This window comes from Trachemys scripta, chromosome 7 (assembly GCF_013100865.1).
Source record: "Trachemys scripta elegans isolate TJP31775 chromosome 7, CAS_Tse_1.0, whole genome shotgun sequence".
Classification (NCBI taxonomy): Eukaryota; Metazoa; Chordata; order Testudines; family Emydidae; genus Trachemys; species Trachemys scripta.
The window spans coordinates 46,492,816-46,510,079 of NC_048304.1; the positions used below are offsets into that span (position 1 = coordinate 46,492,816).

The following is a 17,264-nucleotide window of genomic DNA, read 5'->3' on the forward strand; positions in this document are numbered from 1 at the left end:
TTTAGTTGGGGGCTGAAGGTGACAGCTAGTGGTGTTCTGTTATTTTCTTTGTTGGGCCTGTCTTGTAGGAGGTGACTTCTGGGTACTCGTCTGGCTCTGTCAATCCGTTTTTTCACTTTACCAGGTGGGTATTGTAGTTTTAAGAATGCTTAATAGAGATCCTATAGGTGCTTGTCTCTATCTGAGGGATTGGAGCAAATGCGGTTATATCTTAGAGCTTGGCTGTAGACAATGGATCGTGTGGTGTGTCCTGGATGGAAGCTGGAGGCATGTAGGTAAGTGTAGCGGTCAGTAGGTTTCCGGTATAGGGTGGTATTTATGTGACCATCGCTTATTAGCACAGTAGTGTCCAGGAAGTGGACCGCTTGTGTGGATTGATCTAGGCTGAGGTTGATGGTGGGATGGAAATTATTGAAATCATGGTGGAATTCCTCAAGGGCTTCTTTTCCATGGGTCCAGATGATGAAGATGTCATCAATGTAGCGCAAGTAGAGTAGGGGCGTTAGGGGACGAGAGCTAAGGAAGCGTTGTTCTAAGTCAGCCATAAAAAGGTTGGCATACTGTGGGGCCATGCGGGTACCCATAGCAGTGCCACTGACTTGAAGGTATATATTGTCCCCAAATGTGAAATAGTTGTGGGTGAGGACAAAGTCACAAAGTTCAGCCACCAGGTTAGCTGTGACATTATCGGGGATACTGTTCCTGATAGCTTGTAGTCCATCTTTGTGTGGAATATTGGTGTAGAGGGCTTCTACGTCCATAGTGGCCAGGATGGTGTTTTCTGGAAGATCACCAATGGATTGTAGTTTCCTCAGGAAGTCAGTGGTGTCTCGAAGATAGCTGGGAGTGCTGGTAGTGTAGGGTCTGAGGAGAGAGTCCACATAACCAGACAAGCCTGATGTTAGGGTGCCAATGCCTGAGATGATGGGGCGTCCAGGATTTCCAGGTTTATGGATCTTGGGTAGCAAATAGAATACCCCTGGTCGGGGTTCTAGGCATGTGTCTGTACAGATTTGTTCCTGTGCTTTGTCAGGGAGGTTTTTTTAGCAGATGGTGTAGTTTCTTTAGGTAATCCTCAGTGGGATCAGAGGATAATGGCCTGTAGAATGTGGTGTTAGAGAGCTGTCTAGCAGCCTCTTGGTCATATTCCAATTTATTCATGATGACGACAGCACCTCCTTTGTCAGCCTTTTTGATTATGATGTCAGGGTTGTTTCTGAGGCTGTAGATGGCGTTGTGTTCAGCATGGCTGAGGTTATGGGGCAAGTGATGTTGCTTTTCCACAATTTCAGCCTTTGCACGTTGACGGAAGCAATCTATGTAGAAATCCAGTCTGTTGTTTCGACCGTCCAGAGGAGTCCATGCAGAATCCTTTTTTTTGTAGTGCTGGTAGGGGGGATTCTGTGGGTTAGTATGCTGTTCAGAGGTATGTTGAAAATATTCTTTGAGTCGGAGACGTCGAAAGTAAGATTCTAGGTCACCGCAGAACTGTATCATGTTTGTGGGTCTGGAGGGACAAAAGGAGAGGCCCCGAGATAGGACAGACTCTTCTGCTGGGCTAAGAGTATAGCTGGAAAGATTAACAATATTGCTGGGTGGGTTAAGGGAACTACTGTTGTGGCTCCTTGTGGCATGTAGCAGTTTAGATAGCATTTATTATGCTCTAATAAATTTGTTAGTCTCTAAGGTGCCACAAGTACTCCTGTTCTTTTTGCGGATACAGACTAACACGTCTGCTACTCTGAAACATGCATCCGAAGAAGTGAGGTTTTTACTCACGAAAGCTCATGCCCAAATAAATCTGTTAGTCTTTAAGGTGCCACCAGACTCTTTGTTGACTCTGAAACCTGTCATTTTAAAAAAGTGTGTTTTATGGAAAAACTTGAAGGGGATGGAGGAATGTTGGAATAGGTCAGCAACAGAGGTGCCCACTGGTGGAGGACAGCATAGAACAAGGGACAGACATGAGAGGCATGAAAGAAACAAAAGGGCAGTTAGGCACACAGTTTGGATGGAGGAAAGGGAGCTGGAGCGAAACAGACTAGATTAGAAAGTTAAGCCAAAGCTAAGATGTGCAAAGCCTGTGTCAATTAGCTTGGTTCTGATGTGGAATGTGAGTGGGTAAAGAGATCAAAAGAGATGACAAATTTTACAAGAGTGAACATAAAAAAAAATTTAAGGACTGGAATATTAGGGGTGCTCAAACCCTGATAACCTACAGAATCTTACATGATAAAAATGATTTGTCAGGGTCAAAAAAAAAAAAACACAAACAGAAAAGCATAACCATATCCAGTAGTTCAACTGTGAAAGGCAAAATATAGAAGAAACCAGTATCAACACATATGGAGATTTCCAGAGGAAATTATCTCAGTTTCACCTTTTGTATCTGTCAGTGGAAATTTCAGAACATGAACAATAAAAACTAATCAGTATAGCAGAAGAAGAGATCCTAAGGTCTGTAGTTCCATAAGTGAACCTGGCCTGTATGTTTACGAATATGCATGAGTTTTCGGTGGTACAACAATTACTCTTGATTAAATTGTATAAGAGTGTGGGAATTGCTGCTAGTGCCAGTAACAGCAAATACACTGTATATAATTATAATCCCCATTAATTCTGTAATTATATTCCATAGCAGTGTTTCTGATAGTAGAGTAGGAATTAATAGTGTAACAACCTCAATAAACTCCCTCTTTCTCTCTTAATGACTGATAGTGTACAGACACTTCAGAGACTGAGTTAGCGGACGTATCTGCATGGATCATATAGTTACATGGTTGATTAATGTTAGCCAAAAGCAGTCATAGTCAGACCTCCCACTACCACAGATGAGGTGCCAGGAGAATGCAGAGACAAAATAAAAATCTTTATATTCCTCCTTCCATTACAATAATGATCTTTAACATGGAACATAAAGAAAACTCTCACCACCTCTCCCCTAGCCCCCCCAAAAAGAAGTAAAATGCTTAAGGACATCAGAGACACTGACATTCTGGGGCATAGTTGGTCCCACCATTTTACCACAGAGAACTCCCATTTTTTGATTGATGAAGTATCCAGGGTCCTGCACTTATCGTCAGAGAAGGAAACTAGCAGAAAAGGAAAATCTGTCAAATGCCTCTTCTACCTTAAGACTAAAGAAGACATGTTTCTCCATACACCCAAATCTCCTTGACTTTGTTAAAGAGAAGGCTCACCCAGTAGCACTCCATCTTTTCCAAACTGTAAACTGTATCTTGCCCAAAGAGACATTTGAAGAATGGATTCCCAATGTGCACTTGTCAGCCTTCAGTATTAAAGAGAGCTCTATTTGCTTTCCATGAACGGTGGCCATCAAGAATCTGTTATTGATGGGTGGATACCCATTTTAAGAATGACTAAGAGCTTGTCTCAAAATGTATTTCAGTCAGCATAGCCTCAGCATTTTGCTCTCAAGGAAACAGACTACTAGAAGTCAGATGACAGAACAAGGAGAAATGGTCTCAAGTTGCAGTGGGGGAGGTCTAGGTTGGATATTAGGAAACACTATTTCACTAGGAGGGTGGTGAAGCACTGGAATGGATTACCTAGGGAGGTGGAGGAATCTCCATCCCTAGAGGTTTTTAAGGCCCAGCTTGACAAAGCCCTGGCTGGGATGATTTAGTTAGTGTTGGTCCTGCTTTGAGCAGGGGGTTGGACTAGATGCCCTCCTGAGGTCTCTTCCAACCCTAATATTCTATGATTCTAAGTCAAATCTAGAACAGGGGATACCTAAGAAGTAATGCAGAAGGAGGAAGAACTTGGAGATTTGCCAGTGTGCCACAAAGTATATCCACAAAGTTGCCTTCAACTTAGTCTTTGTCATTAGCTCTCCTTATTAACAAGGACAGGAGGGCTATATGGCTTTATTCATAGCAATTGGATGTCCAGGCCAAACAGAATTTTATTGTACTACCTTTTCCAGGCCAGTACTTTGGGAACAACTTAGACAAGGACCTAAAAGATAATGCAGAACAGAAGGCCTGTGTCCCAGAAAAGAAACGCCCTTAGTCTCCCTCTCAGAATTTTGTTGATTTGGCTGCTCTCCAGCAAAGTCCAAGGTTAGCTCTTGTTTCAAGTGGGCCTTCTCATTCAAGTTGTCCAGAGGCTGAGAACTAGAGAGGCCTCCAACAGTCTTCTCACATCAGAATATCAGCAGATCCCCTTCTCTCCAAAAAGACAAAATTCATCACTTCAAACAAAGGGGAGAAATCCACCAACAATTAGTGTGTACCATCTAGTTTCAGATAGGTTGTATGTAGAATTCTTTCAACTTCCACTCTAATGCATTTCATCACTTCACCAATTCCTTCAAACTTAAAACAAAATAAGATATTGCTGGCAGGCATTAGGCACCTGGTCAGCATTCAAGCAATAAAGCAAGTTTTGATGTCAGAAAGATTCCAAAGACTGTACTAATCCTGTTTGCCCTCTCCAGTAGATCAAACGTGCATAATGTTGTCTAACTATGCTCCCATTCAAGTCAGTGGGAGTTTTACCACTGACATCAGTGGGAGCAATTAAACCAATTCTGAGCACTTAAGAATTCCACCCCATAGTCCTCTTGGCTATAGATCTCATATGGATAAATTCTTTCATAGTCTGTAGGTAGGTAGGGATAGCTCAGTGTTTTGAGCATTGGCTTGCTAAACCCAAGGTTGTGAGCTCAATCCTTGAGGGGGCCATTTAGGGATCTGGGGCAAAAATCTGTATGGGGATTGGTCCTGCTTTGAGCAGGGGGTTAGACTAGATGACCAACCAACCCTGATATTCTATGATTCTAGTTCAAGATAGAAATACATAGCAGCAATGGAACTGGAAAATTTCCTTGCACTCATCAATTTTAAAGATGCCTATGTTCATATTCCAAAAGTGGAGTCTGAATCATTGCCCATTGATATTTCTGTTCGTCATTTTTTTATGACACCCAGAATATCTTCCCTAAGATTTTCATCATGTTGGTCATGACACAGTGCCGGTGACATATCAGTCTTTAATTTGACAGCTGGTCGATTTGAGCACTGACAGTGGATAAAGTGTATTTTGTAATGGGGAAGACCAAAACTCTCCTGTCAGCTTCCTGATGAATGTGGAAGAGCATGTTGTAATTAGTTCAACAGCACACTTACCCACAGGTACAGCAAATGCAGCATGTGTGTGTGGTTTGTTTTTGCCTTTAAGAAGTGAATCCAGAAGTCCATGCAGTTAGCAGCTCAGCTTTTCTCACCTATTTGCCTATGACATCTTGCAGTTACTGGGGCCATAGACTCCCTAACACATTTAGTGCTCAGTTACATGTCTCTTCATGGGGCTGTCCAGACATAGATAGTTTTCTAAGAGTGGAGTTGATTCTTGAGTTTGTGTGCCAAAACACTAGAGAAACTGAACTACTGTGAATAGGCAGTATGGTCAAATGGATGAGGCAGTGGACTGGAACTCAGGAGACCTGCATTCTAATCCTAATGCTGCATGACCTTGGGCAAGTCCCTCCATCTCCCTGTGTTCCCCACTCACCTTTTGTTTGTCTTGTCTATTTAAATTGTAAACTTTTGGGGGCAGAGGCTCTCACCAACTATTTGTACAGTTTATGACACCATAGGCCTAAGATCTTGGCTGGAGCCTGTATGTGCTATTGTAATACAAAATAATAAATAATACTGTTGCCCTTCTAAAAGATGTCTGGAGCCTTGCACATCAGCTTCCTGGTGGAAGAGAAATCAGTGAAGCAGAATCTGTGTGTATCCTAAATATGTTTTTTTTTAAATAAACACCAGTCCTGGGACAGTGACTGGCACAAAAAGCATGCAGGCAATGCCTTCAATCATAATTTTCAGTCCAACACCAATCAGGTTGATTCAGGGGGCAATTCTGCCTCAAGAATTGACTCTTGCTGGTTGCACAGCTTCCTCCACACAGAACCTTGCATAACAAAATGGACAATACCACACATGTTTTTCCTAGACTGAACATCTTCTTGCACTTTAAGGAAAAGAACTTGGAAGAGTATAGCAATGATACCTGGTGACACCTGCCATAGAAGTACCATATTTTGTCTCTCTCATGCACTCAGGAAGGTCTCTGATCTCATATATGCCAATAACATTACATACAAACCTATGTGTGACAGAATGTGAGTTGCCTACGGCTGACTCCCCACTCTGTGCACTTTGGAAGTATGGCCACATGGGGTAAATTGATGAGGTATTATTTTAAGTACTCAATGCTTAACTAATTGGTGGTGTCATTCAGCTCTTCAGCTGGAAGCAATTAAGAGGCAGGAGGAAACAGTAGGGAGGGGGAATGCTGAAAGAAAGGGCCAGAGAAGCCAAAGATCTCAAAGAGGTCAGCTCTCTCTCTCTCCCTCTCCTGCCCTGTGCCTTCATAGAGAATCATAGAATATCAGGGTTGGAAGGGACCTCAGGAGGTCATCTAGTCCAACCCCCTGCTCAAAGCAGGACCAATCCCCTGATAGGTTTTTGCCCCAGATCCCTAAATGGCCTCCTCCAGGACTGAACTCACAACCCTGGGTTTAGCAGGCCAATGCTCAAACCACTGAGCTATCCCTCCCCAGGTGCCTTGGTAGAAGGTAAAGGCTTGGGGGAAAGCCTTATGCTGTGGGGAACAAGCATGTATAAAGCACATTATAATTACAGCACTTGGTATTGAATTTACCACTGGTGTGCATGAGGTCTGTCTGCAGTACAAACCCAGGGTGAGGGAATCCTGCCCTGTGACACTACGTTAAATGAATGTTAAGGTTGCAAAGAAAAGCACATGAAAGTTAGAAAATGTCATTGTTACAATTGCCTGTGCAATCTTATTTTGACCCCATTGCATATGTGCATTATTATAGTCTTGCACAACATCATATAGAACATAAGAACAGCCATACTGGGTCAGACCAATGGTCCATCTAGCCCAGTATCCTGTCTTCTGACAGTGGCCAATGCCAGGTGCTTCAGAGGGAATGAACAGAACAGGCAATCATCAAGTGATCCATCCCCTGTCGCCCATTCTCTGAATCTGGCAAACAGAGGCTAGGGACACCATCCCTGCTCATCCTGGCTAATAGCAATTGATGGACCTATTCTCCATGAACATATCTAGTTCTTTTTTGAACCCTGTTATAGTCACAGCCTTCACAACATTCTCTGGCAAAGAGTTCCGCAGGTTGACTGTGCGTTGTGTGAAAAAATACCTTTTTGTTTGTTTTAAAAATGCCTATTAATTTCATTTGGTGACCCCAGTTCATGTGTTATGAGATGGAGTAAATAACACTTCCTTATTTACTTTCTCCACACCAGTTTTGTTGCCCTTTTCTGTACCTTTTCCAATTCCAGTATATCCAGTATATCGAAAGTACATGGCAGAGCTTGAGATAGAATCCAACTTTCCTGGATCCCATTTCAATGCTTGAAACACAAGGAAACATCCTTACAAACGTTAAGCATTAGGGTTGAAGTTATAAGCAACTAAAAACAGGGGCTTTTCATGGTGTTAGGCAACTTTAATTATGGGCATCTCTACAGCTCTACCCTAAAATACCAATACAAAATGGATATAGTAAATGTGTCTAAGAGTGATTGGATTTGTGGCTGTCCATTTGAGTGCAATTAACAGGAGCTCAGTGAGTGCATTCTGGTTGTTTATATGTTGGAAATACAAGGGGATGTTTTTGTGGAGATGAAAAGTCTGTCAGTGCTTTTGCTTATTGTGTTATATGTGTATCAAGATGTATAAAGGTTACCTAAAATGGAAGTTTCCTTGCTTTGGCAGGTGTTTCACTTAAGTAACCTTAATTCTGATCAAAGTTTTTGTTTATAGGACTATAGTTAGAGAACTGAAATATAATTTTCATGGGACTCAGGACTTTAGAAGGTCAGACTCCCTTTTTACATTGTTCAAAAGTTCCAAAAAAGGTCGTAAAAGATCCAAATACTTTCTGTCCAGGTGGATTCATGACTTCAGTAAAGAGGCATATCTGACTACAGTGATTCCATGGATCATAACCCTTAGGAATTGGAGCTCACTCAGCAAAAGAGATGGCAGCTTCCTGATTTGAAGAGGAAGTTAGCTAAGCAGCCATTTAGAATTCAGTCCATAATTTTTCCTGACAGTACTACTGGATGGGTGGAAATGCTTCCTTGGTAGCCCTACCATGAATATTTTTATTCATTTTTATTCAATATTATTATCACAGGGCCCTGTGGATAATTATTAAAATGCTAGACAGAGACCTTTATTGCCAGGTCACGGGAGCATTAAGCCTTTTGTCCCTTACCTGTAAATTTCATTTTGACAGGAGAGACTTTCCCAATCCACAGTGCTGCATCTGGTGGTTCTGTGACAAATCCTGGATGATGGGGGTGGCGGGGGGGTTGTGTGTCTATATATTTATTTGGGTTTAGTTTAAGAAAAAAAAAAGCAATCATTTAGCTAAGAAGCAATTCAGATGAGTTTTTAGGGGTGGGCTTGTGGCTGAGCAGTTGTTCAGTGGGAAGGATCAATCTACTGATGTGTGGGAGGACAGTGGAACAGCCCGTTAGTTCTGAATTAGAGGAGCTTCTTGCAAAAATATAATGTAAAGGTAAGGAACAAAATGTCCTTCTCCAGTCGATGTTAAATGCAGCTTTCACCCTTAGCTCATTCCGCCTGTATCTCTTGTGATTAATGCTATTAATCAATGCTATTAATCCAATTTAACTGCTCAGCTGGTTTTAGAAAAAGAGCTCTATAAAAAAAAATCATCATATTTTTCTTACAGAATGGAAAGATCCCAAATAAGTTTAGAGGCTTTATAGATCTAAAGATTGTATCAGCCTTCTTTTACCAATCTGGAAATTCTACAACTGAGCAGCATTAACTCTAGGATTGATTACAACATGCAGAGATGAAAGGAACTGCTTCAAATTACCAGGGCCTCAAAGCCTTGTTCTGTTTGCCGTATCATTTTTCCTAATTTAACTTACAGTAATGGAGCATTCTTTTAATGTAATCCAAACATGAATACTACACTGAAGGCTCAGACTGTGGCAGGTTTTTTCCCAAAGTTACAGCTCAGTATTTATTTTGAGACTAGATTACAGTGCTTCTGCACACACTTGCCTGGGCATAGAGGGCTATGGCTGCAGTGTGACCAGTATGGTTTTGCTGCATGGAAGAGGAGGATTCAGCGAGTCAGCTCTTTGGGGGCTACCTGAACTTCTCACGAAGAATGGAGATTTGGGGCCCAGAGATTTAGGGCACAGCCATTCCCTTCCATGAAAGAAGGTGTAGTGTCTGAAGGAGCAGCTGCAGAGCTGCTCTCCAAGTGTGGCATGGAGGATTCCTTCATCATGCTGGGTCCCTGCAGACCTTCTCAGTGAATTATTCAGTGTGTGGGATGAGAATAAGATTTGCGCCTCTGTGCACAATTGAGGGAGTTTCCAGGTTTCTCTCCTGTTTTTAAAGATCCAGACAAAAAAATTAAGCGAAGATAAAAGGCTGAAACATCTTGGAAATGGTTTCGCCAAATAGCATAATAAGATTTTTGATCAACTTAAAACTAAAACAAGATTCAACCAACAGAGATTTCTATGTGTATTTACAAGTTAGATGGGTTTAGCAGTCTATATTCAACAAAAGCAACTATATCTTATTTTAAAAAACATCTGGAAGACTCACTCCTATTATGATAGGTATCTAAGCAGGTTCTGTCTAAAATATGTGGCCCTATTATAAATCATGTTTTCAAATACTGTGGCAAAGTTCCTCCTCTATCTTGGTGGGTCCTGCGCTTATTGGCGGATTTTCTTGCCTCAGAGATTCACTATGTGGGTTGGGGAACAGCCCAGAGACCTTCCCCTCAGGGAGAACCCACAGTCCAGGTCAATTGGGAGGTTTGGGGGGAACCCAGGCCCGCCCTGTACTCCAGGTTCCAGCCCTGTGGACTGCAGCTGTCTATAGTGCCTCCTGTAACAGCTGCATGACAGCTACAACTCCCTGGGCTACTTCCCCATGGCTTCCTCCAAACACCTTCCTTATTCTCACCACAGGACCTTCCTCCTGGTGTCTGATAACGCTTGTGCTCCTCAGTCCTCCAGCAGCATACCCTCTCAGCTCCTTGCACCTCTTGCTCCCAGCTCCTCACACTCACACCACAAACTGAAGTGAGCTCCTTTTAAAACCCAGGTGCCTGATTAGCCTGCCTTAATTGATTCTAGAAGCTTCTTCTTAATTGGCTCCAGATGTCCTAATTAGCCTGCCTGCCTGAACTGGTTCTAGCAGGTTCCTGATTACTCTAGTGCAGCCCCTGCTCTGGTCACTCAGGGAACAGAAAACTGCTCATCCAGTGACCAGTATATTTGCCCTCTACCAGACTCCTGTACCCCATTGGTCTGGGTCTGTCACAATACATAAGCCTCAAATGTCTATGGGAGTGAGATTTGCAAGGCTATCCTTACACAATAAACCGTGGCTTGAAGCCTTAGCTTACCCCTCTACTTCAGTTGTTACAAATACAATGTAAGTAGATGCAGTTGTTTATATCTTTGTTCAGTGGCAGTGCTCCGTAACTTTACAGCTGAAATACTAGCAGACTTCCTTAAACCTGGGGTGAAAAAAGTCAGCACATTGCTTTTGGGAGTGTCTCATAATTGGAATTATCTGGACTTCACTGCAAAATTTTGTCAAATGAAAACGAGGACACATTTTTGGGGTGGATGTAGAAGAGATGCTGGATCCTATCCTGATTCCATTCAAATCATGCTGAGGTTACACCATTGACTTCAGAGGATTCAACCCTTTATCTATGTTCATTTTTGAAAACGACAATACATTAATTTTGCTTGCGAAAAAAGAGATTCTGCATTTCAGGACAAAACCTGTTGCTCCTTACTCTGTCAACTTGGTTAAAAGAATTTAAAACATATTTGGACCTGCTGTGGATTAATTTACATCTTTAATGGGACAAAAGAGGAAACTAGATTATTAGTAAAATATGTCTTACTTCCAATAGTTACTCTAAACCAGTGGTTCCCAAACTTGTTCCGCTGCTTGTGCAGGGAAAGCCCCTGGCGGGGCGGGCCGGGCCGGCTTGTGTACCTGCCTCGTCCGCAGGTTCGGCCGATCACAGCTCCCAGTGGCTGCGGTTTGCTGCTCCGGGCCAATGGGAGCTGCTGGAAGCGGTGCAGCGGAACAAGTGTGGGAACCACTGCTCTAAATAGTTGTTTCAGTCCAAGTTCCAACAGTGAGTACATCTTGGAGCCTGAGTTGTGGATTCCTATGTTTGATGGCATCCATATTATAGATAGATGTAAAGTTAAACATTGTAAATAATTAATAGTAATAATGTATAATTAAGTAGTTAAATCTTTTAAAGATGTTTTCAAAACTTTATCATTTATAATTTTTATTTTTATGTAATAAAACAAAAATTTTAAAATATATAGATTTGTGCCTGTTATTATGTATGAAGAAGACCTCTTCCAATTAAACAGCAAGGAAGGCAAAGAGAATGGTTTAGGGATTTAGTGGTTTTCATGCCTGTTTGTTTTGCAGAACAAGGAGTATGTATGTCGCGGCCATGACTACGAAAGGCTGGAGACCTTCCAACAAAGAATGCTGAGTGAGTTTCCACAAGCCATTGCAATGCAGCACCCAAACCATCCAGATGACACCATTTTGCAATGTGATGCTCAGTGTATCCTTTCATAAAGGCAGCCTAATATTAATCAAACTGTTGTAGGACACAAAGAGTGTAGGGAAAGGAAAACGGTTTCATTTTAGAAGATCTTGGTTCATCTCTGGCTTTAGTGATAGGTGTCATGATTTTCATCATCTCCAACTTGTGTTTAGTGGATATTTATCTACATCATTGCACACCAGTTGGACATAATTGTCACTTTTGCTTAGGGAATACTCCAAGTCATGGCTGATATACATTTTCAGGACTGTGTGGGAAGATATGCACAGGGCCCAGTCTGGTCCGTGACACTTGCTCCCTTATTGAACATTACATTTCACCAGACATCCACCCAGCTACCTTCTGCAATTCCCCAAGAGAGAACTGTGCAATTAGATTCATACCTATTGTCGACATACTTTCCGTTTTGTTTGTTTTTCACTTCACCTTCCTTTTACATTGCACATTCTTTTCCATCCAGACTATCTGCCTCTTTTATGCAGTACATCAGACTTTGAGTCCACTTCATCCCATTGATACTAATCTGCATTGTGAATTTAAATGCAGACAACAAAAGTAATGTTGCTGTGCAGTATCTGAGGACTAGACCACATGGCATTTGTTTGAGAATATGACATTTTAGGTGAGATGGGAGGAGAAGATTGCTCGCTGGCTCCTATTTCACTAGTTACGATAATGAACAGTACTTTGACTTTACTGACTAATAGCCTCAAGTTAAATTTACCAAGAGTAGAATGGTCAGTATTTCCCACTCCTCCTGCTGCCTTCCATCCCTGACAGAACCCACTTTTTCCTTGCTGTGTGATGCTGAAACACCAATAACAAGGGTTTGTTTTGGGTTGTGATCATTTGGGTTTTCTTTTGCTTTGCTTTCTAATGCCTTGTCTAGACACAAGTTGCATGAGTTCAACTAAATCGGTTTCTAAACTGATTTTGTTAAATCAGTACAACCTGTGCATGTAGACAAAGCCTAAGTAAAAGCCAGATTTTCAAAGGTATTTAGGTGCTGAAATATGCAGCCCAGATGCCTAGTAGGGTTTACGGAAGTGCCTAAGCAAGTTAGACACCTATCTTCCTTTATCATCAATGGGAATCAACTGCTTAGGCACTTTAGCAAATCCCATTAGGTGCATATTCGGTTGCCTAAATGCCTTTGAAAATCTGGCCTGAAGTTCCTACAACACTGTAGGGTCCCCTGGCTCTGGAGATGCGAGCCCAATGAATTGCTGCTACCTTTGAAGCAGAAGTGAAAAGGAGAGGTGTGTAATGGAAGGAAAAGGGAAGCATGGATTTCACACTTTCTCCATCGTTTTTCTTTTGGTAACATGTGACATCCCTAAGGGAGTCACGTTTTGTCTCATTGTTTTCTTATTTGATGCCTCCGTGTGTTTCTTTGACTCCTCATTTTGCAGATTTACAGATATATGCAGTGACTCCCATCCCAGACAATATTGATGTGCTACAAATGGAACGTGTGCCTGATCGTATAAAGAGCTTTTATCGCGTCAACAATATCAGAAAATTCCGCTATGATAGGCCTTTCCACAAAGGTCCAAAGGACAAAGAGAATGAATTTAAGGTAGGAGCACTCAGTAATAGTAACTAAATTGTAATCTTTCCAGGACAGGTAGTGTCTTCCTCTTCTGCATTTGTACAGTGCATCACACAATGGGACCCTAATCCTAATTTGGTGCTGCAAGATGTTGTTTTAATTCAAATAAAATGCAGGACTGTTGAGCCCAATGGTTGCACACCTGGTATAAGTAAAGCCTACTCTGTTTAAAAGGTACTTGTGGCAGTGCCATGGAGAGAGATTCTGAAGCAATGGGGCTTGTTCTGTTGATTGACATATTACTCAAAATGCTTTCTTAGTTCCCTGCTAATTGATATTAGACCTACGGTCTGAGGTCTAGAAACTAACTGAAAAGTGTGATGCATTGCTTTAAAGCACACTGAGTTTTTTTCTTTGGGTTTAAATGTAAAGCAAACTTCAGTTTCATGTTACATTCCATTGTGGAAAACATAATATCTGCTCAGAGTATTAATGCACTCTTCTATTCAGCAACTCCTGAACAACTGCAGTGAGAATAAGAGTGTACAGATCCTGATTCACTGGGTCCCCCACTTACTGTATTCTTTGCAGAGCTTGTGGATTGAACGTACCACTCTGACACTGACTCACAGTTTACCTGGGATCTCCCGGTGGTTTGAAGTGGAGAGAAGAGAGCTGGTAACATTTGTTATACTTGTAACTGGGATTTGAATGGATAGTTTCTTCAGAATGAAGGATGGGCAATTTAAAGTCTCTTGGCGGGGTCTTGCAGTTGAAAAAAAATCATGCTTCACTGGTGGCTATTGCAGAATCCATTCCCAAAGCCAAAATAATTGCTAAACATAACAAGAGCAGCAGTGTGAAGGGAACAGAGCAGTCAGAGTAAGTGCCAGTGAGGTGCAATTCTGAATCTTGACAGTATCTTCAGTCAGTTATTCAGAGACATGTGACAGCTATTGTAACTGCTAAGATGAGTGCGCAGTGAGGTGAACTGAGATGTATTGCTGACACACAGTAAACTGTTGTGAAAAGCCATCATAACAAAATGGCTAGCTAGTCTGCACATCAGAAAAAAATCAGTGCGCTCATCAAGCAGTAGTAGGAATTGGTTTCATAGTAAGGAAGGGAACATGGTGGCAGTGAGGTGTCCGTGGCATTAAACTATTCTTTGTTGCCTTGTAGGTCGAGGTGAGCCCTTTGGAAAATGCCATTCAAGTTGTTGAGAACAAAAACCAGGAGCTGAGGACATTGATAAGCCAGTATCAGCACAAGCAAATGCATGGCAACATTAACCTGCTCAGTATGTGTCTGAATGGAGTGATTGATGCAGCTGTGAATGGTGGCATAGCACGGTACCAGGAGGTAAGCAAGGACTGTACCTCTGAGTTTAGTATCAACCTGTTAGCAATTCTTTCCAAGTAGCATTTCTCCTGCTGTGTTGAAAAGAGCATGACATAATAAAAAGTCAAATATAAGAAATTACCCCTGTGTGCCCAGTTTTCATACTTGTGATCTAAACAGGATGCTGAAATCCCATGTTTAGTTGTTTATATATCAGCACTTGGACATATAAATCCTGTTGTATGTAGCTAAGTGTTGATGTGAATGTCCAGATATGGGTTCTGGATGTCCTATTTAGATGGCCACAGTTGAAAACTCAGCTTCTCAAGTGTGAATTCTGATTGACACGGCAAAGCTGATCTTGCATGTACAATAGTGAAACAGGCAGTTTATATGCTGCCACATTGTAAACACATTTTGCAAAGCAGGCAGTGGGACTCGCTCTCTGTGCTGATGGAGACTGAATGTGATGAGGTTCCTGCTGAGGGAAAGTTGCTGGCTGGCACTTCCAAAGAGTTGTCTTTGCCAGACCATGTCCAGTATAGTCTTAGTCCTAAGGGGACCTAATGTGCTGTTTCCTTCACCAGGAGTCAGTTAAAGATGTATGTTGCAAACAGGGCCAACGAGAGGGGGGGAAGCCAGTACAAATTACCGGGGCCTGGCGGTCCGGAAGGGGGCCCAGGGCCTGGCTTCCCCCCCTCTCGTCGGCCCTGTTTAGCCGGTCCGCCCTTGCTGGGGGGCCTGAAAAAAAAATGTCACCGGGGCCCGAACCCGCTCTCGGCGGCCCTGGTTACAAAAGGGAGCTACAGGGACTCATACTGAAAAATGATTATTCTGGTCCACGTTTTTGGGTTGTGTGTGCCCTGCAGAGAAGCATAGAAAAAACTCTTCATCCCTTACATTTACTACTTTAGTCACTCATTTCCTACAGTTTCTTGAGATACTTAAATGAAAGAAGCTATATAAAATTCAAGTAATGGGCTTAATGATAGTGCTCTGCACTGTCATGTGGGGAGATTTGATTAGATTCATGATCCTTTGGGGCTGGAAGGGAATACCTTATGCTACTCAACAGTGATCCCTTTGACTAACTGAGTATCAGAATTATTTAGGCAGCTAAAATTGTGGTACTGTAGCTTCATCTAGGTCCCAAAATACTAGAAGAGATCAGTTAAATGGACTTTTCTGTTTGTTAAGTGTACTTGGATCCCCTAGGATTTCTGTTCCTTCTTCTCTCCCTCTTTGACATATGGTCATAATGAAATGTTTCCTAATAAGGAGATGATTTGTCTTTCTCCCACAGGCCTTTTTTGATAAAGATTATATCACCAAGCACCCTGGAGATGCAGAAAAAATCACACAGCTCAAAGAGCTCATGCAGGAACAGGTACTGCCATGCTTTTAAAGATTAAGGAAGAATGCTGTGATAGTGTGTGGATTCCTCAGCAATCACTTTGCAAACCGAGAGCTAAATAATTCATTCAGAAGCAAAGAAACACAAGAGCTTTGCAGTATATTTAAAACATAGGGAAGTGAGAAGCCCAATGAATTAATAATGCACTAGCCTTTCACCTCTATAGACCTGAGTTGAAGCCTGATTTAGCTAACAAATTAAATTAGTGTGGCTTCTCCTTTTATTAAGCAATGTATGTCTTTCTACATTACAAAACTACCCAGCATTTTGGGACAATTAGCAACCTCTTCTCAGTGGAGTTTCAGGGTAGACATAGTAAGGGTGGCACATGGATGACCGAGATATGTTGGCAGAACCATGTGAGAAAGCATATACAGAGCCTACTTGCAGGGCCGGCTCCAGCTTTTTTGCCACCCCAAGCGGCAAAGTGGAAAAAAATTTTATATATATATATATATATATATATATATAAATAAAAAGCTGATCGGTGGCACTTCAGCAGCAGCTCAAAGAGGAAGAGAGGGACTGAGGGACCTGCCACCGAAGACCCAGACGTGCTGCCCCTTTCCATTGACTGCCCCAAGCACCTGCTTCCTTCGCTGGTGCCTGGAGCCGGCCCTGCCTACTTGCACTATCCCTGGCTCTATCCAGTGTTCTCAGTGTCTCACTTGCACAAACATATCAAATCTCACCAGATGTGTTGTAAATCAGTGATGTGATGAGAAAGAAAAGTCATATCACTGTTAAAAGAATGATTAGCAAAATATTTACCCCCTCCCATAACACAAGAGCCAGGGGTCACTGAATGAAATTAATAGGTAGCAAATTAAAAACAAACAAAAGGAAGTACTTCTTCACACAATGAACAGTCCACCTGTAGAACTCATTGCCAGGGGATGTTGTGAAGGCCAAAACTATAACAGGATTCAAAAAAGAATTAGATAAGCTCATGGAGGATGAGTCCATCAATGGCTGTTAGCCAAGATGGTCTGGGGTGCAACCCCATGATCTGGATGTCCTATGCCTCTGACTGCCAGAAGCTGGGAGTGGACAACAAAAGATGGATCACTTGAGGATTACCCTATTCTGTTCATTCCCTCTGAAGCATCTGGCATTAGCCACTGTTGGAAGACAGGATACTGGGCTAGATGGACCATTGGTCTGACCAGGTATGGTCATTCTTAAGCTATATTCAAAAAGTCTGTCCAAGTTTGAATGGAGTTTGAGGATTATTCAGCAGAGGTAGCATAGAC

At 42.1% G+C, this 17,264-nt stretch overlaps 1 protein-coding gene across 1 annotated transcript in view; it reads left to right on the forward strand.

Annotated features, from left to right (window-relative positions):
• DOCK3 (dedicator of cytokinesis 3) overlaps positions 1-17,264 on the forward strand; it is a 335,434-nt gene that overhangs the window by 290,280 nt on the left and 27,890 nt on the right. Inside the window, exons 34-38 of the mRNA XM_034775725.1 lie at positions 11,560-11,701; positions 13,117-13,283; positions 13,848-13,934; positions 14,439-14,618; positions 15,901-15,984. Of these exons, the coding sequence (XP_034631616.1) occupies positions 11,560-11,701; positions 13,117-13,283; positions 13,848-13,934; positions 14,439-14,618; positions 15,901-15,984 (660 nt within the window). The remainder of the gene's footprint in view (positions 1-11,559; positions 11,702-13,116; positions 13,284-13,847; positions 13,935-14,438; positions 14,619-15,900; positions 15,985-17,264) is intronic.